Here is a 27,829-nt window from a genome sequence, read left to right as displayed (position 1 = left end):
CCTAGTAGTATCTCTCCTCTACCTAGCCCTAGTAGTATCTCTCCTCTACCTAGCCCTAGTAGTATCTCTCCTCTACCTAGCCCTAGTAGTATCTCTCCTCTACCTAGCCCTAGTAGTATCTCTCCTCTACCTAGCCCTAGTAGTATCTCTCCTCTGTCTACCCTCCTCTACCTAGCCCTACTAGTATCTCTCCTCTGTCTACCCTCCTCTACCTAGCCCTGCTAGTATCTCTCCTCTGTCTACCCTCCTCTACCTAGCCTTGCTAGTATCTCTCCTCTACCTAGCCCTACTAGTATCTCTCCTCTACCTAGCCCTACTAGTATCTCTCCTCTACCCAGCCCTACTAGTATCTCTCCTCTCTCCACCCTCCTCTACCTAGCCCTACTAGTATCTCTCCTCTACCTAGCCCTACTAGTATCTCTCCTCTACCTAGCCCTACTAGTATCTCTCCTCTACCTAGCCCTACTAGTATCTCTCCTCTACCTAGCCCTACTAGTATCTCTCCTCTGTCTACCCTCCTCTACCTAGCCCTGCTAGTATCTCTCCTCTCTCCACCCTCCTCTACCTAGCCCTACTAGTATCTCTCCTGTCTCTACCCTCCTATACCTAGCCCTACTAGTATCTCTCCTCCCCTCCTAACCTAGCCCTACTAGTATCTCTCCTCTACCTAGCCCTACTAGTATCTCTCCTCTACCTAGCCCTACTAGTATCTCTCCTCTCTCTACCCTCCTCTACCTAGCCCTACTTGTATCTCTCCTCTCCACCCTCCTCTACCTAGCCCTACTAGTATCTCTCCTCTCTCTACCCTCCTCTACCTAGCCCTACTAGTATCTCTCCTCTGTCTACCCTCCTCTACCTAGCCCTACTAGTATCTCTCCTCTGTCCCTCTACCTAGCCCTACTAGTATCTCTCCTCTACCTAGCCCTACTAGTATCTCTCCTCTACCTAGCCCTACTAGTATCTCTCCTCTCTCCACCCCTCCTCTACCTAGCCCTACTAGTATCTCTCCTCTACCTAGCCCTACTAGTATCTCTCCTCTACCTAGCCCTACTAGTATCTCTCCTCTACCTAGCCCTACTAGTATCTCTCCTCTACCTAGCCCCACTAGTATCTCTCCTCTACCTAGCCCCACTAGTATCTCTCCTCTACCTAGCCCTACTAGTATCTCTCCTCTACCTAGCCCCAGCTAGTATCTCTCCTCTACCTAGCCCCACTAGTATCTCTCCTCTACCTAGCCCCACTAGTATCTCTCCTCTACCTAGCCCCACTAGTATCTCTCCTCTACCTAGCCCCACTAGTATCTCTCCTCTACCTAGCCCCACTAGTATCTCTCCTCTGTCTACCCTCCTCTACCTAGCCCTGCTAGTATCTCTCCTCTGTCTACCTTCCTCTACCTAGCCCTGCTAGTATCTCTCCTCTGTCTACCCTCCTCTACCTAGCCCTGCTAGTATCTCTCCTCTGTCTACCCTCCTACCTAGCCCTACTAGTATCTCTCCTCTCTCCACCCTCCTCTACCTAGCCCTACTAGTATCTCTCCTCTACCTAGCCCTACTAGTATCTCTCCTGTCTCTACCCTCCTATACCTAGCCCTACTAGTATCTCTCCTCTACCTAGCCCTACTAGTATCTCTCCTCTACCTAGCCCTACTAGTATCTCTCCTCTCTCTACCCTCCTCTACCTAGCCCTACTTGTATCTCTCCTCTCTCTACCCTCCTCTACCTAGCCCTACTAGTATCTCTCCTCTCTCTACCCTCCTCTACCTAGCCCTACTAGTATCTCTCCTCTGTCTACCCTCCTCTACCTAGCCCTACTAGTATCTCTCCTCTGTCCTCCCTCCTCTACCTAGCCCTACTAGTATCTCTCCTCTACCTAGCCCTACTAGTATCTCTCCTCTACCTAGCCCGACTAGTATCTCTCCTCTCTCCACCCTCCTCTACCTAGCCCTACTAGTATCTCTCCTCTACCTAGCCCTACTAGTATCTCTCCTCTATCTAGCCCTACTAGTATCTCTCCTCTACCTAGCCCTACTAGTATCTCTCCTCTACCTAGCCCCACTAGTATCTCTCCTCTACCTAGCCCCACTAGTATCTCTCCTCTACCTAGCCCCACTAGTATCTCTCCTCTACCTAGCCCCACTAGTATCTCTCCTCTACCTAGCCCCACTAGTATCTCTCCTCTACCTAGCCCCACTAGTATCTCTCCTCTACCTAGCCCCACTAGTATCTCTCCTCTACCTAGCCCCACTAGTATCTCTCCTCTACCTAGCCCCACTAGTATCTCTCCTCTACCTAGCCCCACTAGTATCTCTCCTCTGTCTACCCTCCTCTACCTAGCCCTGCTAGTATCTCTCCTCTGTCTACCCTCCTCTACCTAGCCCTGCTAGTATCTCTCCTCTGTCTACCCTCCTACCTAGCCCTACTAGTATCTCTCCTCTCTCCACCCTCCTCTACCTAGCCCTACTAGTATCTCTCCTCTACCTAGCCCTGCTAGTATATCTCTTCTGTCTACCCTCCTCTACCTAGCCCTGCTAGTATCTCTCCTCTACCTAGCCCTACTAGTATCTCTCCTCTCTCTACCCTCCTCTACCTAGCCCTACTAGTATCTCTCCTCTCTCCACCCTCCTCTACCTAGCCCTACTAGTATCTCTCCTCTACCTAGCCCTACTAGTATCTCTCCTCTACCTAGCCCTACTAGTATCTCTCCTCTACCTAGCCCTACTAGTATCTCTCCTCTACCTAGCCCTACTAGTATCTCTCCTCTACCTGGCCCTACTAGTATCTCTCCTCTACCTGGCCCTACTAGTATCTCTCCTCTCTCTACCCTCCTCTACCTAGCCCTACTAGTATCTCTCCTCTCTCTACCCTCCTCTACCTAGCCCTACTAGTATCTCTCCTCTACCTAGCCCCTAGTAGTATCTCTCCTCTACCTAGCCCCTAGTAGTATCTCTCCTCTACCTAGCCCTACTAGTATCTCTCCTCTACCTAGCCCTACTAGTATCTCTCCTCTACCTAGCCCTACTAGTATCTCTCCTCTGTCTACCCTCCTCTACCTAGCCCTACTAGTATCTCTCCTCTCTCTACCCTCCTCTACCTAGCCCTACTAGTATCTCTCCTCTACCTAGCCCTAGTAGTATCTCTCCTCTACCTAGCCCTAGTAGTATCTCTCCTCTACCTAGCCCTACTAGTATCTCTCCTCTACCTAGCCCTACTAGTATCTCTCCTCTACCTAGCCCTACTAGTATCTCTCCTCTACCTAGCCCTACTAGTATCTCTCCTCTACCTAGCCCTACTAGTATCTCTCCTCTACCTAGCCCTACTAGTATCTCTCCTCTACCTAGCCCTACTAGTATCTCTCCTCTACCTAGCCCTACTAGTATCTCTCCTCTACCTAGCCCTACTAGTATCTCTCCTCTACCTAGCCCTACTAGTATCTCTCCTCTACCTAGCCCTACTAGTATCTCTCCTCTACCTAGCCCTACTAGTATCTCTCCTGTCTCCAACCTCTCTCCTCTCCTTCACCTGTTTCCTACTTTCTCCTTCTATGCTCCCCTGCCTCTACATTCTCTTTCTCCCCACCACCACCACCTCCCTCCCATTCCCCTCCCTCCTTCCCATCTTCTCTAAACCAGTGCAGGCTGAGTCTCATTGAGGGCTGGTTTGGGAGGTCCCTTGGCTATAATGATAAGAGCAGAAATAAGAGAAACGTTTTAAGACGTTTTCTTGTTTGCTGTTTTTGTGAGGTTACTAGCCTGTCTGTCAGTTTGTCTTCCTTTTTTGCAGATTTTTTTTGTTTTTTCTTTTTCCCCACTCACTGTTTCTGTCGTCTGTCCTCCTTGAAACCCTTGTTACCCTTTCTTCACCTCCTTCCCCCTCCCACTCTCCTCCCTGTAACATACTCCTGTTATTCTATGCCTCTTTCCTCTGCATCAGGATTCCTTAACTGTTTCCTTATTATTATTATTATATCCCTACTAGTAATAATATAATAATAATATACTGTGTGTGTGTGTGTGTGTGTGTGTGGTAAATAAATAAACGTCATGTACGTTGTTTGTTTATTTTTATTCTCTCACCTTTCTCTCCCCACTCCCTCCTCCTCATCTCGTTTTCAAGTTAGTTTTATTTCTTGGTAATTTCGCTCTCTCACCTTCTGTCTTTCATGTTGAAAGTTTTCAGTTCATTTGCCATTTGAGATTATAAAAAAAAAATGATGCTCATTTCTAACTCATGATTTAAAAACACAATTAAAACCCCTATAGAAACAATACTGTCTTTCTCCCCCCAGGTGAAGCAGCAGGGTAGCGGGCGTGGGGCCGGAAGCAGCAGCCCAGAGCTGCAGCAGGAACTGTCCAAGGTGAAGTCCGAGCTGGACAAGAAGGTGCTGTTCTACGAGGAGGAGCTGGTGCGCCGCGAGGCCTCCCACACCAGTGAGCTCAAGGGCCTCCGGAAGGAGCTCCACGACTCAGAGGGTCAGCAGCTCTCCCTCCACAAGGAGCTGCTCATGCTCAAGGACAAGCTGGAGAAAGCCAAGAGAGAGAGGTGGGTTTAGGATAGGACAGGTTTAGGCTTTTGCCAAGATTGAGAGGTGGGTTAGGCTAGCATCCACTATGTGGCTAAAGTTAAAATGGCGTAACTACCCATTAATGGAAGACTTGAGGTACGAGGTCAAGTATGAGTATCTCTTCAGGATTAGGGGGAGCTTTTCTTCAGAGAATTGTCCAGACCTTGTCCGATTGCTACATCCATTTTTGGACTTGAATGATGAATAACCCATTTTTGATTCTTGAAGAATATAACTTATAAATGCCTCATGAGCCTAGTTCAACTGTCGATCCCCATCAGAACCCAAAATATAAGCTTGTTTTACTCATAATTGTGAACAAAGGCTGTATAGCTCGGTTAAAACTCATTTAGATATCTCATGGCTGGTCAGTCCTCTCATCCATGAACCGTCTATGAGTTAGAGTGGCTACATTTCTCCTGCCCCATCCTTAAGCTGTTTACCCAAAAAGGTGGTGGGGTGCCTGTGTTATTGTTTGAACTGCAGACTTGAGATCTCATTCTTTGTGTGTGTGTGTGTGTGTGCGCGCAGACAAACCGAGACGGACGAGGCAGTGGGCGCTCTAAAGGACAAGTACGAGCGTGAGCGCAGCATGCTGACCGAGGACAACCGCAAGCTGACCACAGAGGCTGACAGGGTAAGGACCACACAGGTAGAGTTTACACACTGTGGGAAAGACAGGTGTCGCGAATGGACTCTTAACCGCTATCTCGCTCTCTTTCCCCCTCTCCCTATCTGCCTCTCCCCCTCCTCTCCCTATCTGCCTCTCCCCCTCCTCTCCCTATCTGCCTCTCCCCCTCCTCTCCCTATCTGCCTCTCCCCCCTCTCCCTATCTGCCTCTCCCCCCTCTCCCTATCTGCCTCTCCCCCCTCCTCTCCCCTATCTGCCTCTCCCCCTCTTCTCCCCTATCTGCCTCTCCCCCTCCTCTCCCTATCTGCCTCTCCCCCTCCTCTCCCTATCTGCCTCTCCCCCTCCTCTCCCTATCTGCCTCTTCCCCCCCTCTCCCTATCTGCCTCTCCCCCTCCTCTCCCTATCTGCCTCTCCCCCTCCTCTCCCTATCTGCCTCTCCCCCTCCTCTCCCTATCTGCCTCTCCCCCCTCTCCCTATCTGCCTCTCCCCTCCTCTCCCTATCTGCCTCTCCCCCTCTCTCCCTATCTGCCTCTCCCCTCCTCTCTCTCTCTCTCTCTCTCTCTCTCTCTCTCTCTCTCTCTCTCTCTCTCTCTCTCTCTCTCTCTCTCTCTCTCTCTCTCTCTCTCTCTCTCTCTCAGCTGTGTACGTTTGTGGACAAGCTGAGCGCTCAGAACCGCCAGCTGGAGGATGAGCTGCAAGACTTGGCCTCTAAGAAGGAGAGCGTGGCTCACTGGGAGGCCCAGATCGCTGAGATCATCCAGTGGTCAGTGCAAAGGCAGCTAGCTATACAGGGCCGAGGACTTGTCCAATGGGATAGCTTGTTTTCCATTTCCGTTGTAGAATGTTTTGCCATGGTGTGCCCAAGTGAATATGAACTGTGTAAGGCCTGTATAGATGCTTATGAAACCTTTCCTAAACTGGTCTGTGTGTGTGTGAACCCGTAGGGTGAGCGATGAGAAGGATGCCCGTGGCTACCTGCAGGCCCTGGCCTCCAAGATGACTGAGGAGCTGGAGTCTCTCCGCAGCTCCAGCCTGGGCCCACGACCCCTGGTAAGATACACTACAGACACACACACTTAAACGTATACTAATCCAACAAACACACGCAAACTTAGACGTATACAAACCTTGGCCCCATCCCCTCCGAGATGTGTTTGTTGGCATCAACGGAGTCCAACTGTCAAATTAGGGCCCCTGGTCTGAGCACAGGCGTAACTAGGGGATACCATCACATCACACGGTACTTCCCTTGTTGTGATGATTCTAATGTTCCTCTGCTGAACACATTACTTTTATCCCACATTGCACACAGTCCATTGACACAGTGCAGCTGGATGTAAATTGAAGAGATCCAGGTCGGGTGCCTGACCTGGAGGGGACAGCAGCTGTATATAGGCCATGCCCCACAAGCTGTGTAGAGGCAGCACCCAGTCTACTCATTTCACCCTAAGGCATTTCTGCCAAGGTGCAATATCATAGAATTATATAATAACTACACCAAGTCATGAAAATGGAGTCCCATTCATTCCTATGGACTTTGTATCAGGCAATCAGCCAGACAAGTCTGCTACACTGGACATGTAGTTGGCCGAGGGAGAGAAACTCCTATTCATTTCAATGGAACCTGGGTGTAAGCGTACAATTACGCTCTGGTTCTATTTTCAAGAAATCTGAACGTGGCTCACACCCGAGAACACTTGAAGTGGATTGCGCTTTGCTCACTCCGGCAAAAAATTACACTTCCAGTGTAGCAGCTAAAAACCAAAAATGTTCCCGATGCCCCACTGTAGCCTTTCCCCTCCCGGCGCCCCACTGTAGCCTTTCCCCACTGTAGCCTTTCCCCACTGTAGCCTTTCCCCTCCCGGCGCCCCACTGTAGCCTTTCCCCACTGTAGCCTTTCCCCTCTGTAGCCTTTCCCCACTGTAGCCTTTCCCCACTGTAGCCTTTCCCCTCTGTAGCCTTTCCCCACTGTAGCCTTTCCCCACTGTAGCCTTTCCCCACTGTAGCCTTTCCCCACTGTAGCCTTTCCCCACTGTAGCCTTTCCCCACTGTAGCCTTTCCCCACTGTAGCCTTTCCCCACTGTAGCCTTTCCCCACTGTAGCCTTTCCCCTCCCGGGCCCCACTGTAGCCTTTCCCCACTGTAGCCTTTCCCCACTGTAGCCTTTCCCCTCCCGGGCCCCACTGTAGCCTTTCCCCACTGTAGCCTTTCCCCACTGTAGCCTTTCCCCTCCCGGGCCCCACTGTAGCCTTTCCCCTCCCGGGCCCCACTGTAGCCTTTCCCCACTGTAGCCTTTCCCCTCCCGGGCCCCACTGTAGCCTTTCCCCTCCCGGGCCCCACTGTAGCCTTTCCCCACTGTAGCCTTTCCCCACTGTAGCCTTTCCCCTCCCGGGCCCCACTGTAGCCTCCCGACGCCACGATATCTTTCTACAAAGCCTTGGGCCTTGTGCAGTACTTTCTATGGATGGAAAGGTGTTGTATCAGACATGGTAGTCTTTACTTCAAATTGGTTTTAGCAATCAATGTGAAATGAATTAGAAATCACGTAATTTGTTCTTAAATATTCCATATCTACTATATTTCACAATGCATTTGTATCAATATATGATTAGTCACCTGTTAATCTACAGAGCGACATTAGTGTTGAGAGATCGTCTGTCTGGCGCCATTATAATCTCTAGATATAACTCTATAGTTCATTCTGTATGTGTAGGGAGTCCATCTTCCTCTTATTTTCAGCCTTAACCTGGTTACAGGGAGAGGAATATTACATCAAACGTGACCTTGAGTGCAGTTCCCTCCGCTCCCTTAGCTAGCTAGCGTTAGCACACTTGTCATCTCCCCTCCGTCCATTCCCATTAGACAGGGCTATTTAGCTAGCGTTAGCAGCAACGTTGGCACACCTGTCATCTCCCCTCCATCCATTCCCATTAGACAGGGCTATTTACGGCAGGCTTAGCATTAGTAGCGTTAGCTTAATGATATTAGCTCCTGGTGTCTGTCTGGGTACTTTTGGAAGCATAGTGCTCACCAGACAGAGAAAGGCTATGCCCGCTGTTGTTGCTGATACTGTTTTAAGAGTGGAGTAACATTGTATTCATCCCAAACGGCACCCTGTTCCCTACATAGTAGTAGATTTACTCAAGCAATCAAAAAAGGGGGGGGGGAGAGTAGGAGGGAAAGCATTAAACTCTCCAATGATGGAGAAATTGTAGAAAAATATTTTGGTTGCCAATCATTTGCTTCCTGTGTTGGTGTACTCTGGTGAAGTGTGTGTGAGTTGCGTTGAGTGCTCTTCTGTTTTAACCTCCCGCCCCCAGCAAGGCTCAGGAGTGGCCACTCCTCCCCTGAAGCCCGTTCCCTCAGCTGGGGGGGGACAAGAGGGTGAGTGCGTCCTTCAATCAAAGCCAGCCTCCAATCACTGCGGATGTGACGCTCCGCCGTAGGCAGTGCAGAGGACTGTTCTCATGCTGATAGCGTCGCCAGTCTGTCACTCATATGGCCCATTTAATACCGATTGGTGATTTGAGTTCCTTGAGAAAAAATGACCTGGAATAGCCAGTGTGATCTGAATTCTAACATGATATTTTAGGCCTGTTTGAAAGTGGGTTTGATGTCCCCAGATAGTGAGTATTTAAAAATACTGGCACTGCTTTGAAGCATTCGGAGACCTAGAAAGCAAAATTGGATTCGGAGTTTGAAGGGGCCACGTGTTTCAGACAAGACTGATACTATAAGATGCTTCCATTGCTTACAAGATCCAAGAACCTAGGAATACATTTCAGGGGAGGGGGTTAGTAGAAGTTGCCCTTAAATACTGATAGATATTCAGATATTCTTCCATCACCCTAATGGTTAAGTTTAGGATGGGGGGTAGGGAGCTCCTTAGAGTACAAAGAGCTCCACATTTGTGCTGTGCAGGAGCACTATGGATCCTCTCTCTTTTCTCACGCTCTCCTTTTGCGGTCTCTCTTGCTCTGTCTTCTCTCGGTCTCTCTTCTCTCTCGCTCTGTTTCCTCTCTCTCTCCTGTAACGTATGAGACTGGCTAGAATTTGTCAGACTGTCTGGGGGAGTAAGTATTAGGTATGGGGGGCGTAGGGGGTCGGGCTGGGTTAGAGGATATGATGCCTCATCTCATTTCCTGTCCTGTTGGGCAGTGATGTCACGCGATCTGCCAGCATCCGTGGAATGTCATCTCAGCTTCCTGAAAAGTCCATTTGTCATTGGCTCCCTCATTCGCTCGATAAAAGATGTCCATTGTGTGTGTGTGTGTGTGTGTGTGTGTGTGTGTGTGTAAGGGAGGGTACGGAGGAGTTGATGAAATCTCAAATATTTTTAGCACCTGCTGAATTGTATTTGAGGTTTAGCTGACATGATTGGACAGCCATTTTCTTGAGGGCATGTTCAGTTAGCTTTTTTTTCTAGTTGAATGGATTCCTACATCTTATACACTCTATTGCACTACACAGGGACTATTACATGACAGCTTGACAGTCACAAGACGATCCATAGGAGAGCATACCAATACAGAAGCAGATTCAACAAACAGTGGAACTAACTGCATTGGCCAGTTGCCACTCACCTCTGGCCACAAATCACTCAACTGATTCCTGTTAATCGGTGAATCCAAACCATGTTCCTGGCGTTGCCTGCACCGTTTACACCCCATGTTCAGAGCATCTTCAATCGATCACACCCAATAATTGGCCACTGATGAATGTTATCACATCAATCCCTTCCCCCTCCCCCCCACCCTGAATACAATACAGTTAACCCTGCTCTCGTCCCCAGGACCCCCTGTGGAAGGTGCGACGCAGCCAGAAGCTGGACATGTCGGCCCGTTTGGAGCTGCAGTCTGCCCTGGACGCCGAGATACGGGCCAAGCAGCTGGTCCAGGAGGAGCTTCGCAAGGTCAAGGCCTCCAACATCTCCTTCGAAAGGTCAGCCCTGCCCCCACAACTCCACCCGTTTATTCTTACAAATCAATTTAAAATGAGAAGCTGAAATGTCTTGAGCCAATAAGTATTCAACCCCTTTGTAATGGCAAGCCTAAATAAGTTCAGGAGTTCAAATTTGCTTAACAAATCACATAATAAGTTGCATGGACTAAAAATAGTGTTTAACATGATTTTTGAATGACTACCTCATCTCTGTACCCCACACATTACAATTATCTGTAAGGTCCCTCAGTCGATCAGTACATTTCACACAATGATTCAACCACAAAGACCAGGGAGTTTTTCCAATGCCTCGAAATAAAGGGCACCTGTTAGTAGATGGGTAAAAAAATATATATTGTATATCCGTTTTGAGCATGGTGAAGTTATTAATTACATTTGGATGGTGTATCAATACACCCAGTCACCACAAAGAAACAGGCATCCTGCTTAACGCCATTGCCGGAGAGGGAGGAAACCGAGTTTAATGGCTGTGATGGGAGACAACTGAGGATAGATCAACACCATTGTAGTTACTCCACAATACTAACCTAATTGACAGAGTGAAAAGGAAGCCTGTACAGCATAAAAATATTCCAAAACATGTGTCCTGTTTGCAAAAAGTCACTAAAGTAATATTGCAAAAAAATGTGTCAAAGCAATTCACTTTTGGTCCTAAATACAAAGTGTTTGGTGCCAATACAACCAATACAAACACACTTCATGTTTTCAAGCATGGTGGTTGCATCATGTTATGGGTATGCTTGTAATCGGTAAGAGAAACCCAGCCGCGAGCTGCTCAGTGACCCAAGCTTACCAGATGAGCTAACCCCACATACCTAGAACCTGACCTTAACCCCACATACCTAGAACCTGACCTTAACCCCACATACCTAGAACCTGACCTTAACCCCACATACCTAGACCCTGACCCCACATACCTAGACCCTGACCCCACATACCTAGACCCTGACCCCACATACCTAGACCCTGACCCCACATACCTAGACCCTGACCCCACATACCTAGACCCTGACCCCACATACCTAGACGCTGACCCCACATACCTAGACGCTGACCCCACATACCTAGACGCTGACCCCACATACCTAGACGCAAACTTTCACCACCCCACACGGTTGGCCCCTAGCGTTTGACCTTTTAAGTCTATCTTCTGTCTTTTCAAAGGGTCAAACGTGAAAGAGCTTGTGCAGGTTAGCTAGCTAGCTACATGCTGATTGATGCAAAGGTGGAGTTTTATTTTGATTTTAAGTGGGCATGAATGGGAAAGAGGGAGGAGGATGAATCATAACCCACTTTTTTCCTCTCTTTCTCTCTCCTTGACACACACACACACACACACACACACACACACACACACACAGCAAACTGAAGGATTCAGAGTCCAGGAGCAGGGATATGGTGGAGCAGCTGGAGATCATGAAGAAGGACTTGGAGGAGAGCCGTTCCCGCTCGGACAAAGGTTGGTTGACCATACTCTTAACTCTTGTTCTTACCCTAAAACAGGGTTCCACAGCTGGCGGCCTACGAGCCGATCTTTGCCCACGGGTGATTTTATTTGTCCCACAATTATTTTTTCTTCACATAAGACTGTAAAAACACCAGCTAATCAGCTCAAAGTCATTTTTTAAAAGTATTCGCATAATATAGGCAGATATATGTAAACATATACAACTGTAAACAAGGTTTGAAATTGTTATGTTTTAGTCGGATATATATGTTTGGGCTTCTTGTGGTCAATTTGCAAATGATTTGTAATTATGTTCCGGCTCCCTGACCATCCGCTCAAGAAAGAATCGGCCCACGATCTAGTTGATTATCCCTGCTCTCAACTGTCCCTGGCAAATGTCAACGAACTGAAATAGGTTGTTAGGTAGAGAAACTAACACGTGTAATTGGTGTTGGTCGTACGGATACGAAACGTTTGTTTGGTTTTATTTGATCATTGGAGATGCACATTCATCAAATCAAACTTTATTTGTCACATGCGCCGAATACAACATGTGTAGACTTTACCATGAAATGCTTACTTACAAGCCATTAACCAACAGTGCAGTTCAACAGTGCAGTTCAAGAAGAGGTAAGAACATTTTTATCAAGTAGATTAAAATATAACGTAATAATGAAAAGTAACACAATAACGAGGCTATAAACAGGGGGCACCGGTACCGAGTCAGTGTGCGGAGGTACAAGTTAGTTGAGGTAATTTGTACATGTAGGTGGGGGTTAAGTGACTATGCATAGATAATAAACAGCAAGTAGCAGCAGTGTACAAAAGGGAGGGGGGTGGTCAATGTAAATTGTCCGGTGGCGATTTGATTAATTGTTGAGGGTAGAAGCTGTTGATTAGCCTTTTAGTCCATTCATCCATAACTACTAATGATTACCTCTCATATAGAAACGGGACATTTCATTCTCTACTATTGGCAGTTACATCTTTCCCTTCAACTGTACTTATATGAACAGTATTCCTCTTTAGAATAGTATAAATGCAGGCTATGCTCAGGCTGTCCTTGTCTTCTAAATACAGGTCTGAAACTGCCCGATTTCCAGGACTCCATTTTCGAGTACTTCAACACCTCTCCACTGGCCCACGACCTGACGTTCAGAGTGAGTGTCTCTCTGCACACCTTTCTCTCCCCGTCACATGTCCGTAACAAACATTAACAGCCACTTTCTCGCAGTCTCTGTGTGTATCGGTGGTGACAGGCCGGTGGGAGTTGATATATTGATTTCAGAGGGTGGAGGACTTGGCATGGCTGGTGTCCCACAGAGCACCCTGCTAGACAGGAGTCACAATGGAGACGGCATTGCAAATGGCACCCCTGCGGTTAAATGCATACAGAGACACACACAGACTGGCTGGCTAGTGCTGTTGTCACACTCGCATAGTCACACAATTTATAAACAGACATGCCCACATATATACTTACACTGAAATCCTTAAAAAGAGAGACCCAGATTGAGGTACACAGTTCAATGTGCGAAAGGGCCAAGCTCCGGAGTTTATATCACCATGCCCTCTGATGTGCTCAATCACGTCATCACCACAAAGAACTTCAAAGGTACGGAGAGGGGGGCGCAAGCAGAAAAATACCTCTTGACCCTCCAACCCATGGGAAAAAAATCGGGGTAATTTTACCCATCCGCACACAGTAACCTGATGCAGCTACCAAGGTTTGGACAGGATCTGCAGCTAATGGGCCAACGTTATAAGAAGGGCTCAAGGCCACAAAGGAACTGCAACGGAGTAAGTAGAGTTACAAGAAAGCTTGCCATGACCTGAACTTAATGAGAGGGAAAAGATGGACAAAACTATCAGCTGCTAACTGCTTCTCACTTTCAACACCACTAGCACAAGCTGCTTTGTGGTCGAAAGATCTTGCTGCTCAGCGCAACCGTGAACCTGGGGGTTTTTCAGCACCTGGCTACCTCGAGGTTGTAAAAATAGGGATTAGTCAGCGTTGAAGCCGCTAGGTCAGCGTAAAGGCCCCAGAAGACCTGATTCAGTGTTGTTTCAGAGGAAACGGCTTGTGGTGAAGGGGCCATTTTGTCTTAGTTCCCTCAATTTTCTCAGGGCCATAAATTGACACAGGATAAAAACCATCGGAAGCGGTGGTCTAAGCATGTCCTCGCAGTAAACCCTGTTGAATGACCTTATCAACTCTGGCCCCCATTGTGTTCTTGTTCTGCAAAAGAACCCCATAAACCCCCGAAAAATAAACCATAAACCCCCAAAAACCTGTGCTTTTTTTTGTCCCTCTCGTGTGTCACCCTTCCAAAAAAGGAATCGGTCTCTTCCTCGTCCGCGTCCTCTCTGCTAGCGTTTTGGGATGAAGTAAGTGGTTTCCTCAGAGCTCCTTCCCCCATTTTCTCAGTTAATCCCTAACCCAGGGGGGTTGTGCTGCCAGCATACAAAAAGGTTGGGAGAAAATAGAGCTTTCTCCACGTGTGTTGCCCTGTTTTTACCAATTAGCAGTTACCCATTAGCATGCTAATATGGGCTAATACTTTAGCTTCTTGTCTCTTATGGCAGTGTGCATGGTAGTTTAAACTGTTCCTAGTATTTCTATTCTTACTATTGTGAACAGGCTACACTTTTAGTTGAATAAAATGACTGTGATTAGCACAGATTGTAGCTAATGCTAATTTACCTAGAAGGATTAAAGTTTTGCTAAAATAGACCTTTTCACAGCTGGTGGCACTCTCTTCCTGTAGTTAACCTTCCCCTATGTTAGCATTAGCTTATGTTGGGCGCTAAAAGGTTTGCGGGCATCTTCTCTAGAACGTGCTTCTGCATTAGCATCCCCAATGTTAGCGTTAACCCCCCCTCTAACCGCCAATACTGCTAACGTCCGTCAGAATTCCTCAGTAGTATAACCAGTCACCTCACAAAACCCTGTTAACCATTAGCATATTTGTTATCTGCCTACACGACTAACGAAGAAACAAAACAAACTAACCCTACGACAGCACACGGAGAATATTGATGAGCTAGACCTTTTCAGTGTGTGTGCTTTATCCAGTGATTGGTTAGGAGGATGTAGTACCTGCCTTCATTTTTAGTTTAATTAAAAGATGATTAGCGTTGGATCCCAAATTACCTCCCATGATTTCTCCTAATTTTGTCAATCTTTTTTTGTTGTATTTTTTTTGTTGTTGTAAAAAAACCTTTTCAGTATCATTGTTAGGCTATAAGTGTTTGATGTAGGCTACATAACATTTGAGTCGATGTAAAGAATCACATTTCAAATAACAGTTTATATGGTAAGTATTGTTTATCATTTCAATGTGTCACTCATTGTTAGACTCTTAAGTGGACCGTACACATGGTCTACTCAACACGGTCTAGTAGACCATGAAAATACTGAATGATTAAATGGTTTGTGTGTAACGCAGTATACTGCTCGTATTAGGATTGTGACATGTTAAGTGGGCTTGTTTTGTATTTTAGTTTTATTCACAAAACCACTTCAGCTCGATACCTGTTCCGAGTATGCCTTCATGATGGTGAAATACTATGCGTCTGCAAAATGGCATATATATTATATTATAAACTGGGGGGTTCAAGCCCTGAATGCTGATTGGCTGACAGCCGTGGTATATCAGATCGTATACCACGGGTATGACAAAACATGTATTTTTACTGCTCTAATTATGTTGGTAACCAGTTTATAATAGCAATAAGGCACCTCGGGGGTTTGTGGTATGTGTACAAGAACAGCCCTTAGCCCTGTGGTATATTGGCCATATACCACACCCCCTCGTGCCTTATTGCTTAAATATAGCATAGGCAGTTCCTATGTATATGAGTTGATGCAGGTGTTGTTCAGATGTGTTTCCTTCCTCAGATACTGAGACAATTTTGTACATGGGGAACGCAAATATTCAAGGAGGCATCGAGAGATGGGCACTTAGCACCACCTACTGGCTGCCTAATGCTCCCTTCAGATAGAAATTATCACTGATACAGGGTCAGCTATATTTTAACTCCCTAATGGATTGGAGATTGACTAGTCTGATTCTAGAGCTGTGGATAAGTGCAACCTCAAGCATGCCTCCTAGTGCTAGTGACCCTAGTGTATATGTCTCAGCCTATAGCAAACGCAAACATTTCCGCCCAGTACACACAAACTCCTCTATTTCATCATCCCTCTCCCTCCTCCAGACCAGCTCTGTCAGCGAGATAGATGCCACGCCCCAGAAGTCAGACGTCCCTTCCTCGTCGCCCTCCGTGGCCTCTGAGCAGGATGTGAGTGTTCTATTGCGCGCACACACACACTTCCGTCCATATCGCACATCCCTCCCAGACATCCTTTCTCCAGACGTACCCTGTCTCATCCCAGTTCACATTTTATTTGTTACATGCTTGGTAAACAACAGGTGTAGACTAACAGTGAAATGCTTACTTACGGGTCCTTCCCAACAATGTAGAGAGAAATAATACATGTCATAAATAATAATACATTATTAGTCACCATTGTACAATTTAATATTTTAATGTATGCTATGATTCACAATGCCTATTGTTCATTGTAACAGGATTTAGGTGCATTGTAACCAATGATTTATATACTGCTCAAAAAAATAAAGGGAACACTTAAACAACACATCCTAGATCTGAATGAAAGAAATAATCTTATTAAATACTTTTTTCTTTACATAGTTGAATGTGCTGACAACAAAATCACACAAAATAATCAATGGAAATCCAATTTATCAACCCATGGAGGTCTGGATTTGGAGTCACACTCAAAATTAAAGTGGAAAACCACACTACAGGCTGATCCAACTTTGATGTAATGTCCTTAAAACAAGTCAAAATGAGGCTCAGTAGTGTGTGTGGCCTCCACGTGCCTGTATGACCTCCCTACAACGCCTGGGCATGCTCCTGATGAGGTGGCGGATGGTCTCCTGAGGGATCTCCTCCCAGACCTGGACTAAAGCATCCGCCAACTCCTGGACAGTCTGTGGTGCAACGTGGCGTTGGTGGATGGAGCAAGACATGATGTCCCAGATGTGCTCAATTGGATTCAGGTCTGGGTAACGGGTGGGCCAGTCCATAGCATCAATGCCTTCCTCTTGCAGGAACTGCTGACACACTCCAGCCACATGAGGTCTAGCATTGTCAGGGCCAACCGCACCAGCATATGGTCTCACAAGGGGTCTGAGGATCTCAGCTCGGTACCTAATGGCAGTCAGGCTACCTCTGGCGAGCACATGGAGGGCTGTGCGGCCCCCCAAAGAAATGCCACCCCACACCATGACTGACCCACCGCCAAACCGGTCATGCTGGAGGATGTTGCAGGCAGCAGAACGTTCTCCACGGCGTCTCCAGACTCTGTCACGTCTGTCACGTGCTCAGTGTGAACCTGCTTTCATCTGTGAAGAGCACAGGGAGCCAGTGGTGAATTTGCCAATCTTGGTGTTCTCTGGCAAATGCCAAACATTCTGCACGGTGTTGGTCTGTAACCACAAACCCACCTGTGGACGTCGGGCCCTCATACCACCCTCATGGAGTCCGTTTCTGACCGTTTGAGCAGACACATGCACATTTGTGGCCTGCTGGAGGTCATTTTGCAGGGCTCTGGCAGTGCTTCTCCTGCTCCTCCTTGCACAAAGGCGGAGGTAGCGGTCCTGCTGCTTGGTTGTTGCCCTCCTACGGCCTCCTCCACGTCTCCTGATGTACTGGCCTGTCTCCTGGTAGCGCCTCCATGCTCTGCACACTACGCTGACAGACACAGCAAACCTTCTTGCCACAGCTCGCATTGATGTGCCATCCTGGATGAGCTGCACTACCTGTACCACTTGTGTGGGTTGTAGACTCCGTCTCATGCTACCACTAGAGTGAAAGCACCGCCAGCATTCAAAAGTGACCAAAACATCAGCCAGGAAGCATATGAACTGAGTGGTCTGTGGTCCCCACCTTCAGAACCACTCCTTTATTGGGGGTGTCTTGCTAATTGCCTATAATTTCCACCTGTTGTCTATTCCATTTGCACAACAGCATGTGAAATGTATTGTCAATCAGTGTTGCTTCCTAAGTGGACAGTTTGATTTCACAGAAGTGTGATTGACTTGGAGTTACATTGTGTTGTTTAAGTGTTCCCTTTATTTTTTTGAGCAGTGTATATACACTAGATAACTGGTAGGTGGCACTGTGTTGAAGTCATGGTGCCTCCATTTGGCACTACCTCCCCCACCATTGTAGAAAAATATATATCTTTGCCATATTTATTCTATTACAGAGATCTTAATGCACACTTTTAAATTATAATATTATTATTTTATTTATTTACCTTTTATTTTACTAGGCAAGTCAGTTATTAAGAACAAATTCTTATTTACAATGACGGCCTAGGAACAGTGGGTTAACTGCCTTGTTCAGGGGCAGAACGACAGATTTTTACCTTGTCAGCTCGGGGATTCGATCTAGCAACCTTTCGGTTACTGGCCCAACACTAACCAGTAACCTACCTGCCACCCCTAATGTGAACTCAACATAAACATTCAACAATCATATTTCCTTAAAGTATAATTGTTTTAAGATTACAAATGTTACTGTCCTCACTACAACACAAATAGATGTAATATGGTCCTTGAAACATTTAATTGAAAACCTCTCAATGGCCAATACATAGCATCAGCAATCCAGGGTTTATACACATCATTGGTTATAAGTCACTGTCAATATAGGAGAAGAGGTGAAATGCAGGGCAATTTTTCCAATGAATGAATTAAATGTATCTTCAGGAGTAACAATTGACCTCCTTCCTGATTGTTAGCTAATTAAATGACTCTCTTGACCCCCTTCCTGATTGTTAGCTAATTAAATGACTCTCTTGACCCCCTTCCTGATTGTTAGCTAATTAAATGACTCTCTTGACCCCCTTCCTGATTGTTAGCTAATTAAATGACTCTCTTGACCCCCTTCCTGATTGTTAGCTAATTAAATGACTCTTATCCCAGTAAAGTACAGTGCATGTTTTTACATTATAGAACCAGGGTCACGTTCATTAAGGTACGCAAGGGAAAACGTTTTGCAACGGAAAACAATTTGTTTCTTATCGGATAACTCAATGTAGTCCCTCCCTGCTTTAGTAAATGTTCTTCCATTTGGTGCCTAATGAACCCAGCGCTTTCCTCTCCCCAGTCTGACCTGTTGACCTTTAAACTTTGACCCCTCTCCCACAGGAGCCAGTCCCCAAGCCCCCTGCTGTTACCCCTACCGTCCCCTCCCCTGTCTATCCAACATCGCTGCTGACCACACCAAAGGTACCGCCTGGCCCCACACACACACAGCGCTCTCACACAATGCTCTCACACACCGCTCTCACACACACACCGCTCTCACACACACACCGCTCTCACACACACACACCGCTCTCACACACACACACCGCTCTCTCACACACACACACCGCTCTCTCACACACACACACCGCTCTCTCACACACACACACCGCTCTCTCACACACACACACCGCTCTCTCACACACACACACCGCTCTCTCACACACACACACCGCTCTCACACACACACACACCGCTCTCTCACACACACACACCGCTCTCTCACACACACACACCGCTCTCTCACACACACACACCGCTCTCACACACTCACACACACACCGCTCTCACACACTCACACACACACCGCTCTCACACTCACACACACCGCTCTCACACACTCTCACACACTCACACACACACCGCTCTCACACACACACCGCTCTCACACACACACCGCTCTCACACACACACCGCTCTCACACACACACCGCTCTCACACACTCACACACACACCGCTCTCACACACTCACACACACACACGCTCCCGCATATGTGCTACCACTCATACTCATAGAATAATTTGACACACACACACGCTGTCAGCTAGTCTGTAACACTTGGCTAAGTGTTCTGTGTTCTTATCTCTCTCTTCGTGTGTGTGTGTGTGTGTGTGTGCAGCCCAAAGCTCACCAGCTGAGCATCAAGACCTTCTCTAGCCCCACCCAGTGCACGCACTGCACCTCCTTGATGGTGGGTCTCATCCGCCAGGGCTACGCCTGCGAAGGTGAGCGCCAGACACACACGACCACGCTCTCTGTCACCGGTGTCAGCTAGTTGGGGGGACTGGGGAGATTGTGCCGGGTTAGTTGGGGGGACTGGGGAGATTGTGCCGGGCTAGTTGGGGGGACTGGGGAGATTGTGCCGGGCTAGTTGGGGGACTGGGGAGATTGTGCCGGGCTAGTTGGGGGGACTGGGGAGATTGTGCCGGGCTAGTTGGGGGGACTGGGGAGATTGTGCCGGGCTAGTTGGGGGGACTGGGGAGATTGTGCCGGGCTAGTTGGGGGGACTGGGGAGATTGTGCCGGGCTAGTTGGGTGCAGCATTTTCCTCCCGCAGACACACCACTCGCTCACTATAAATGGACTGTAATGTTTTGACTGAACGGGAGATCTGAAACTGCACCTTATGATTGGACTGCATGTTTCCTTGTGTATATGAATATTCTCTCCCTCTTTCTCTCTATCCCTCTTTTTCTCCAGTGTGCTCCTTCATCTGCCATGTATCCTGTAAGGACAATGCCCCCCAGGTGTGCCCCATCCCCCCTGAGCAGGCCAAGAGGCCTCTGGGCATCGACGTACAGAGGGGCATCGGCACCGCCTACAAGGGCTTCGTCAGGGTGAGCACCACACACTTAGTAACAGGTTATCACCGTGGAAATAGAATGACTACAGTTTGCGTTCCTGCGGCCATATTGAGTGTACCCTTAAGTGTGCTGCCAAGTTTTTCTTTTTTTATTTCCCACCCATTCTAGTCCTTATAGTTCTATGATTACATCGTGGTCTTTTCATGGTGATACGCTAATATCTTCCTTGAATGTTGTTGCTTTGATGTAATCAAGACATTGCAATTCTGTTCATCTTAACAAGATGGGAACGTGTGATGTCCAGTTTATTGGAAATGAACAACAAGAACAGACCTCTGAAATGAAAGGTTGCTGCTTTGCCCTCTCCATCAGATCCCCAAGCCCACGGGGGTAAAGAAGGGCTGGCAGCGGGCGTACGCCGTGGTGTGTGATTGTAAACTCTTCCTGTACGAGGTGCCTGAGGGCAAGTCCACCCAGCCAGGTGTGGTGACCAGTCAGGTCCTGGACCTGAGGTAAGACCACTATGTTGGGGTGAAGGGTGTTAGGGAGTGGTAGGTGAAAGGGTGTTAGGGAGTGGTAGGTGAGAAGGGTGTTAGGGAGTGGTAGGTGAGAAGGGTGTTAGGGAGTGGTAGGTGAGAAGGGTGTTAGGGAGTGGTAGGTGAGAAGGGTGTTTGGGAGTGGTAGGTGAAGGGTTTAGGGAGTGGTTGGGGTGTTAGGGAGTGGTTGGGTGTTAGGGAGTGGTGGGTGTTAGGGAGTGGTAGGGTGTTAGGGAGTGGTAAAGGGTGTTAGGGAGTGGTAGAGGGTGTTAGGGAGTGGTAGGGTGTTAGGGAGTGGTTAGGGTGTTAGGGAGTGGTGGGTGAGAAGGGTGTTAGGGAGTGGTGGTGAGGGGTGTTAGGGAGTGGTGGGTGTTAGGGAGTGGTGGGTGTTAGGGAGTGGTGGGTGTTAGGGAGTGGTGGGTGTTAGGGAGTGGTGGGTGTTTGGGTTGGGGTGGGTGGGTGTTTGGGGTTTGGGGGGTGGGTGGGGGGTTTGGGGGGGGTGTGGGTGTGTGTTTGGGGTTTGGGGGTGTGTGTGTGTTTGGGGGTTTGGGGGGTGTGTGTTTGGGGGTTTGGGGGGTGTGTGTGTTTGGGGTTTGGGGGGTGTGTGTGTTTGGGGGTTTGGGGGTGTGTGTGTGGGTTTTGGGGGTTTGGGGGGTGTGTGTGTGGGTTTGGGGTTTGGGGGGTGTGTGTGTGTGTTTGGGGGGGTGTGTGTGTTTGGGGTTTGGGGGGTGTGTGTGTGTGTGTTTGGGGTGGGGGTGTGTGTGTGTGTTTGGGGTGGGGGGTGTGTGTGTGTTTGGGGTGGGGGTGGGTGTGTGTGTTTGGGGTGGGGGTGGGTGTGTGTGTGTGTTTGGGGTGGGGGTGGGTGTGTGTGTTTGGGGTGGGGGTTTGGGGTGGGGGGTGTGTGTTTGGGGTGGGGGTGGGTGTGTGTTTGGGGGTGGGGGTGGGTGTGTGTGTTTGGGGTGGGGGTTTGGGGTGGGGTGGGTGTGTGTGTTTGGGGTGGGGGTTTGGGGTGGGGGTGTGTGTTTGGGGTGGGGGGTGTGTGTGTGTGTTTGGGGTGGGGGTGGGTGTGTTTGGGGTGGGGGTGTGTGTTTGGGGGTGGGTGTGTGTGTTTGGGGTGGGGTGTGTGTTTGTGTGTGTTTGGGGTGTGTGTGTGTGTGTGTGTTTGGGGTGTGTGTGTGTGTTTGGGGTGTGTGTGTGTTTGGGGTGTGTGTGTGTGTTTGGGGTGTGTGTGTGTGTGTTTGCGGTGTGTGTGTGTGTGTTTGCGGTGTGGGTGTGTGTTTGGGGTGTGTGTGTGTGTGTGTGTTTGGGGTGGGGGTGTGTGTTTGGGGTGGGGATGTGTGTGTTTGGGGTGTGGATGTGTGTGTGTGTGTGTGTGTGTGTGTGTGTGTGTGTGTGGGTGTGTTTGGGGTGGGGGTGTTTGGGGTGGGGGTTTGGGGGTGTGTGTTTGGGGTGGGGGTGTGTGGGTTTGGGGGGGGTGTGTGTGTGTGTGTTTGGTGTGGGGGTGTTTGTAACACTGTGCTCTGTGTATGTCCACAGAGATGAGGAGTTTTCCGTCAGCTCTGTCCTGGCCTCGGACGTCATCCACGCCACCCGCAAAGACGTGCCCTGCATATTCAGGGTGAGCTTTGAACTGCTGTATGAAAAATACCATGTGACTAAAGTTATTATATTGACCCATGTATTATTTAATTGTAATCTATTCCTAATATGATGTTTCTTATGTGAGAGAACCCAATAAATGATCTTGAAATAAAGTTACATCTAATGGATGTAAAAAATATTTGTGAGTTACTACGAAAAGTTATGGTGTATCATAACGCATTATAACCCTTTATGTGAAAAATGTTATATTGACTACTGTTGTTTTTTATTACAGTCTATTGCTACTACGGGATGATGTTTCCTATGTGAGAAACATGAAATAATAACTATACATGGGTTTTATATAGCACTTTAAGGACCCAAAGAGACTTAATAAAGTTGCAATTATTATTAACCCAAGCCCTTCCTCATTGACACGGGAGTAACGACACAGAAACGTATCATAACGCATTATAAACCTCCGTCAGGTGACGTCGTCCCTGCTGAGCTCGCCGGCGGGTGCCGTCTCCCTGCTGGTGCTGGCTGAGAGCGAGGCAGAGAAGAAGAAGTGGATGGGCATCCTGGAGAGCCTGCAGAGCATCCTGGCCAAGAACCGCCTGAGAAACCGCGTAGTGCACGTCCTGCACGAGGCCTACGACTCCTCGCTGCCCGCCATCAAGACCACGCTCTGTGCCGCCATCGTCGGTGAGTTGGGGAACTACTGAAGAGAATGTGGGGCGTTTTCCCTCTCGCAAACACACACCTGTGCTGTCAGCAAACGCACCGTAACATTTCAGACCGAATGAGTGAAATTATAATCTGTACTTGATGAGTGAAATTATAATCTGTACTGGATGAGTGAAATTATAATCTGTACTGGATGAGTGACATTATAATCTGTACTGGATGAGTGACATTATAATCTGTACTGGATGAGTGAAATTATAATCTGTACTGGATGAGTGAAATTATAATCTGTACTGGATGAGTGACATTATAATCTGTACTGGATGAGTGACATTATAATCTGTACTGGATGAGTGACATTATAATCTGTACTGGGTGAGTGAAATTATAATCTGTACTGGATGAGTGAAATTATAATCTGTACTGGATGAGTGAAATTATAATCTGTACTGGATGAGTGACATTATAATCTGTACTGGATGAGTGACATTATAATCTGTACTGGGTGAGTGAAATTATAATCTGTACTGGATGAGTGAAATTATAATCTGCGGTGTAAGTAATGTTGTAGCTTTTCTGTGACAATTTCCGTGAGGAGGAAGTTTTGTTGTTTTTGTAGTGGATACATTACTAATGAGAACTTGTTCTCAACTAGCCTACCTGGTTAAATAAAGGTTAAATAAAGGTTAAATAAATGTAAAAAACACGCAAAACACAGAATGCAATTGCAAATTGCTGTTTGAGATCTCCAATTACTTAAAATGTTATGGTGCGTTTACTCAGTGTGTGTGTGTGTGTGTTTGCGAGAGGTGTTGTTGTGTGTGTGTGGAGGATGGCAGTGAGAGAGAGAAGACTCTGTTGACTGCTCCTTTGTCTCCCTGCAGATCGAGAGCGTATCGCCCTGGGAACAGAGGAAGGCCTGTTTGTAGTGGAGGTCACCAGAGATGGTAAGAACACACCTATCCCACGTCTGGTCATATCCACTCATAGGGCATTTTCACATATGACATTCGGTACCCCGATATGGTTCTGAAATTCAAACATATTTTGCCTTAACATTTTTCAAATATTCACTTTCCACATGACGTTAGCCAACTAGCTTTTTTACAATGGGCAAGAAAGTTCCATGCGACTTGCGCTGAATTGTCACAATACATGGTTCTCAGGTCCTGGATCTTAGACCCACCACCTGGCCAGGGTCCAAGATTTGTTTCAGCCAGGGTTTGTTTACGTTTCACAAATGCTCTGTAGTGCAGATCATCAGGGTACCAAATGCCCCTGGATCTGGAACATACAGGGATATGTGACAGCCCCCATAGAGGCTCATATGATACATAACAACATGCAGACTCTTCCATGCAGAACAAAGGTCAAGTTTTTAGATTTCTGTCATTTCCAACATGTTTCTTATGTGCGATCAACATGTCATATTTTCTTTTGTGGTATATTGTCTCCGATTTCTTTCTTCATCCTAATACTATTTCTCCATGGTCTTTCCTCGATTCCTCGCCTCCTCGCGTCCTCTCTCTTCGGTTCCTTCTAAAAATGCATTGGAGAATCCAAGGTCCCTTTCATCGTACCTTCTCCATTTGGTTTTTCAAGGGGGGGTGTTTGAAATCGAGGAGAGAAAGTGTTTCGACAATTCGGAAAGCAACTATCTTACCTATTGACTCACAAATCATAATTTGTGATTTCTTTCAAAACACTACCATTCTCTGTGTCATTTGCCCCTGTTGACTACTCCTTCTCTTCCCCCCTTCAGTGATCGTGCGGGCGGCCGACTGCAAGAAGGTGCACCAGATGGAGCTGATCCCCAAAGAGAAGATGGTGGCCCTGCTGTGTGGACGCAACCGGCACGTGCACCTGCACCCCTGGGGGGTGCTGGAGGGGGCCGAGGCGGGCTTCGACATCAAGCTGACAGAGACCAAGGGTTGCCAGGCACTGACCACGGGCGTGCTACGCCCCGGGGGACCCGCCTGCCTGCTGGCCGCCGTCAAGCGCCAGGTCACTATTCATTTATTGATTTACCTATTTACAAAACGATGCCAAAAATACAAGTAAGAGTTCCAATACAATACATGTCAAATGACTCGTGTAGTTGAAGTTATGTGACTTAAATCAGAATAAATCTCATATCGACCCCATTTCAAAACAAACAACTTATAAAGGGAGCATTCGTGAAGTCTTCATAATCACTGTAACCTTTAATTAACTAGGCAAGTCAGTTAAGAATTCTTATTTACAATGACGGCCTACACCGGCCAAACCCGGACGACGCTGGGCCAATTATGTGCCACCCTATGGGACTCCCAATCACGTCCGGTTGTGATACAGCCTGGATTCGAACCAGGGTGTCTGTAGTGACGCCTCTAGTACTGAGATGCAGTGCCTTAGACTGCTGTGCCACTCGGGAGCCCAAGCAAACTCCTGCTAGTTACATCAAGGCTGATTTATAAAGGTCCTTTCAAACTTCTGCCAGTTACATCATGGCTGATTATAAAGATCCTTTCAAACTCCTGCTAGCTACATCAAGGCTGATTTTAAAAGGTCCTTTCCGTTTGCTGCTTTGCCAGAATGTCAGTAGTAACGTCTCCTCTCTCTCCCCCTTCACCAGGTTCTGTGCTATGAGATCACCCGGGCCAAGCCGCACCACCGCAAGCTGTGGGAGGTGCAGGCCCCGGGGGTGGCCCAGTGGCTGGGCATGGTGCGTGAGCGCCTGTGCATGGGCTACCCCTCAGGTTTTGCCCTGCTGGCCCTCCAGGGCGAGTCGTCGCCCGTCAGCCTGGTGAGCCCCGGGGACCCGTCGCTAGCCTTCCTGGCCCAGCAGCCCCTAGATGCGCTGCACGCCCTGGAGGTGGGCACGACCGAGCTGTTACTCTGCTTCAGCCAGCTGGGTATCTATGTGGACCCCACGGGGAAGAGGAGCAGGGCCCAGGAGCTGATGTGGCCCGCCACGCCGCTCGCCTGCAGTATGTCACGCTTTGGTTTTGTTTTGAGTGGTTGAGTTAGGCAAGTTTTGGAGAAGAAATGCGGCTGGTCTAGCGGTAATGCCGGCACATGTCGGAATAGGTTGGAATTCAGCCTACTGTCCTTGGCCACAACATCTCTCTGTCTTTCATAGGTTGGCAACCCCGACTTGCATGCTCTGTGTGGGTTTTTGTTGTTATTGTTTAAATAGCGCCCCCTGTGTGCACTTCATGTAATACTGTATACCCCGGGAGGGTACAGAAACGGTATGACGGTGTTAAAATCTGCATACAGCCCAACCCTAACAATCTCTGTCATTGGAAGTGAATACATTCACAATACATTTAAAAAAACATATATATATATATATTTTTTTTTGTACCTTTATTTAACTAGGCAAGTCAGTTAAGAACAAATTCTTATTACAATGACGGCCCACTGGGGAACAGCCTTGTTCAGGGGCAGAACGACAGATTTCTACCTTGTCAGCTCAGGGATTCGATCTAGCAACCTTCCGGTTACTGGCCCAACGCTCTAACCACTAGGCCACCTGCTCTAACCACTAGGCTACCTGCCGCCCCACTAGGATCCTTTACACCCAGAAACTGTTAGCTATCCAACTCTGAAGGCCTTCTGGTAAGTGCTGCATGCACAATATTTTTTGAAGGGGTACTGAAAGACAAATTCAATATTGTTAACTTTTTAAAAGAAGCTAACATAAACTGTATCTAGTATATTGTATCCTACAAATGTATCAAGCTGTGGAGGCCTCTGTGATTGCTCAGCGTGTCTTTCCTGTGTGTCCGCCAGGCTCCAACTTCTCCTACCTTACGGTGTACAGCGAGTATGGGGTGGATGTGTTTGACATACACACCACTGAGTGGGTCCAGACAATTTCACTGAGGAAGGTAAAAGCAGGGCTGTCCCGCCCATATAACAGTCTGAGTTCAGTCTAACAAGCCATAATGGGGTGTCTTGGTACAACAGTCTGGGTTCAGTCTAACAAGCCATAAAGGGGTGTCTTGGGACAACAGTCTGGGTTCAGTCTAACAAGCCATAATGGGGTGTCTTGGGACAACAGTCTGGGTTCAGTCTAACAAGCCATAATGGGGTGTCTTGGGACAACAGTCTGGGTTCAGTCTAACAAGCCATAATGGGGTGTCTTGGGACAACAGTCTGGGTTCAGTCTAACAAGCCATAATGGGGTGTCTTGGGACAACAGTCTGGGTTCAGTCTAACAAGCCATAATGGGGTGTCTTGGGACAACAGTCTGGGTTCAGTCTAACAAGCCATAAAGGGGTGTCTTGGTGAATGTGAGGATGCACGTTCTAATCTGTGTGTGTGAATGTTACAAAGTGCATGAATGAATGAAAGGAGTGTCTGTGTGCATGTGTGTATATATGCCCCTGATCTGTAGAGTGGATTGGTGTAACCCATGTCTCTGCCCCTCAGTTAAGACCTCTGAATGTGGAGGGCAGTTTGAACCTGCTGGGCTCTGAACAACCACGCCTCATCTACTTCAGCAACAACTCCACAGGTACAAATACACCACAATATACTGACTACATATACCACAATACACTCACCTATACCACAATATACTGACTACATATACCCTAATACACAATACACTCACCTATACCTCAATATACTGACTACATATACCCCAATACACACTACACTCACCTATACCTCAATATACTGACTATATATACCCCAATGCACTCACCTATCCCACAATGTACTGACTAC

The 27,829-nt window shown here is 47.8% G+C and overlaps 1 protein-coding gene across 4 annotated transcripts in view; it reads left to right on the top strand.

Annotated features, from left to right (window-relative positions):
- Positions 1-27,829, top strand: part of cdc42bpb (CDC42 binding protein kinase beta (DMPK-like)) — a 144,702-nt gene that overhangs the window by 103,304 nt on the left and 13,569 nt on the right. For 2 of the 4 annotated variants that reach the window (XM_014143792.2, XM_014143794.2), the window contains exons 14-33: positions 4,285-4,538; positions 5,092-5,197; positions 5,829-5,953; positions 6,135-6,240; positions 9,982-10,130; positions 11,513-11,610; positions 12,679-12,758; positions 13,936-13,986; positions 15,817-15,900; positions 18,843-18,923; positions 19,623-19,728; positions 20,203-20,339; positions 20,679-20,818; positions 22,379-22,460; positions 22,912-23,128; positions 23,995-24,057; positions 24,873-25,114; positions 25,725-26,079; positions 26,888-26,985; positions 27,530-27,614. In XM_014143792.2, coding sequence (XP_013999267.1) covers positions 4,285-4,538; positions 5,092-5,197; positions 5,829-5,953; positions 6,135-6,240; positions 9,982-10,130; positions 11,513-11,610; positions 12,679-12,758; positions 13,936-13,986; positions 15,817-15,900; positions 18,843-18,923; positions 19,623-19,728; positions 20,203-20,339; positions 20,679-20,818; positions 22,379-22,460; positions 22,912-23,128; positions 23,995-24,057; positions 24,873-25,114; positions 25,725-26,079; positions 26,888-26,985; positions 27,530-27,614 — 2,659 coding nt within the window. The remainder of the gene's footprint in view (positions 1-4,284; positions 4,539-5,091; positions 5,198-5,828; positions 5,954-6,134; positions 6,241-9,981; positions 10,131-11,512; positions 11,611-12,678; positions 12,759-13,935; positions 13,987-15,816; positions 15,901-18,842; positions 18,924-19,622; positions 19,729-20,202; positions 20,340-20,678; positions 20,819-22,378; positions 22,461-22,911; positions 23,129-23,994; positions 24,058-24,872; positions 25,115-25,724; positions 26,080-26,887; positions 26,986-27,529; positions 27,615-27,829) is intronic. The other 2 variants (XM_014143795.2, XM_014143793.2) reach the window with 1 other exon arrangement.

Source organism: Salmo salar, chromosome ssa15, assembly GCF_905237065.1.
Source record: "Salmo salar chromosome ssa15, Ssal_v3.1, whole genome shotgun sequence".
Lineage (NCBI taxonomy): Eukaryota > Metazoa > Chordata > Actinopteri > Salmoniformes > Salmonidae > Salmo > Salmo salar.
Note: the sequence above shows the minus strand (reverse complement) of the source record. Positions and strands in the feature narration are given on the sequence as shown.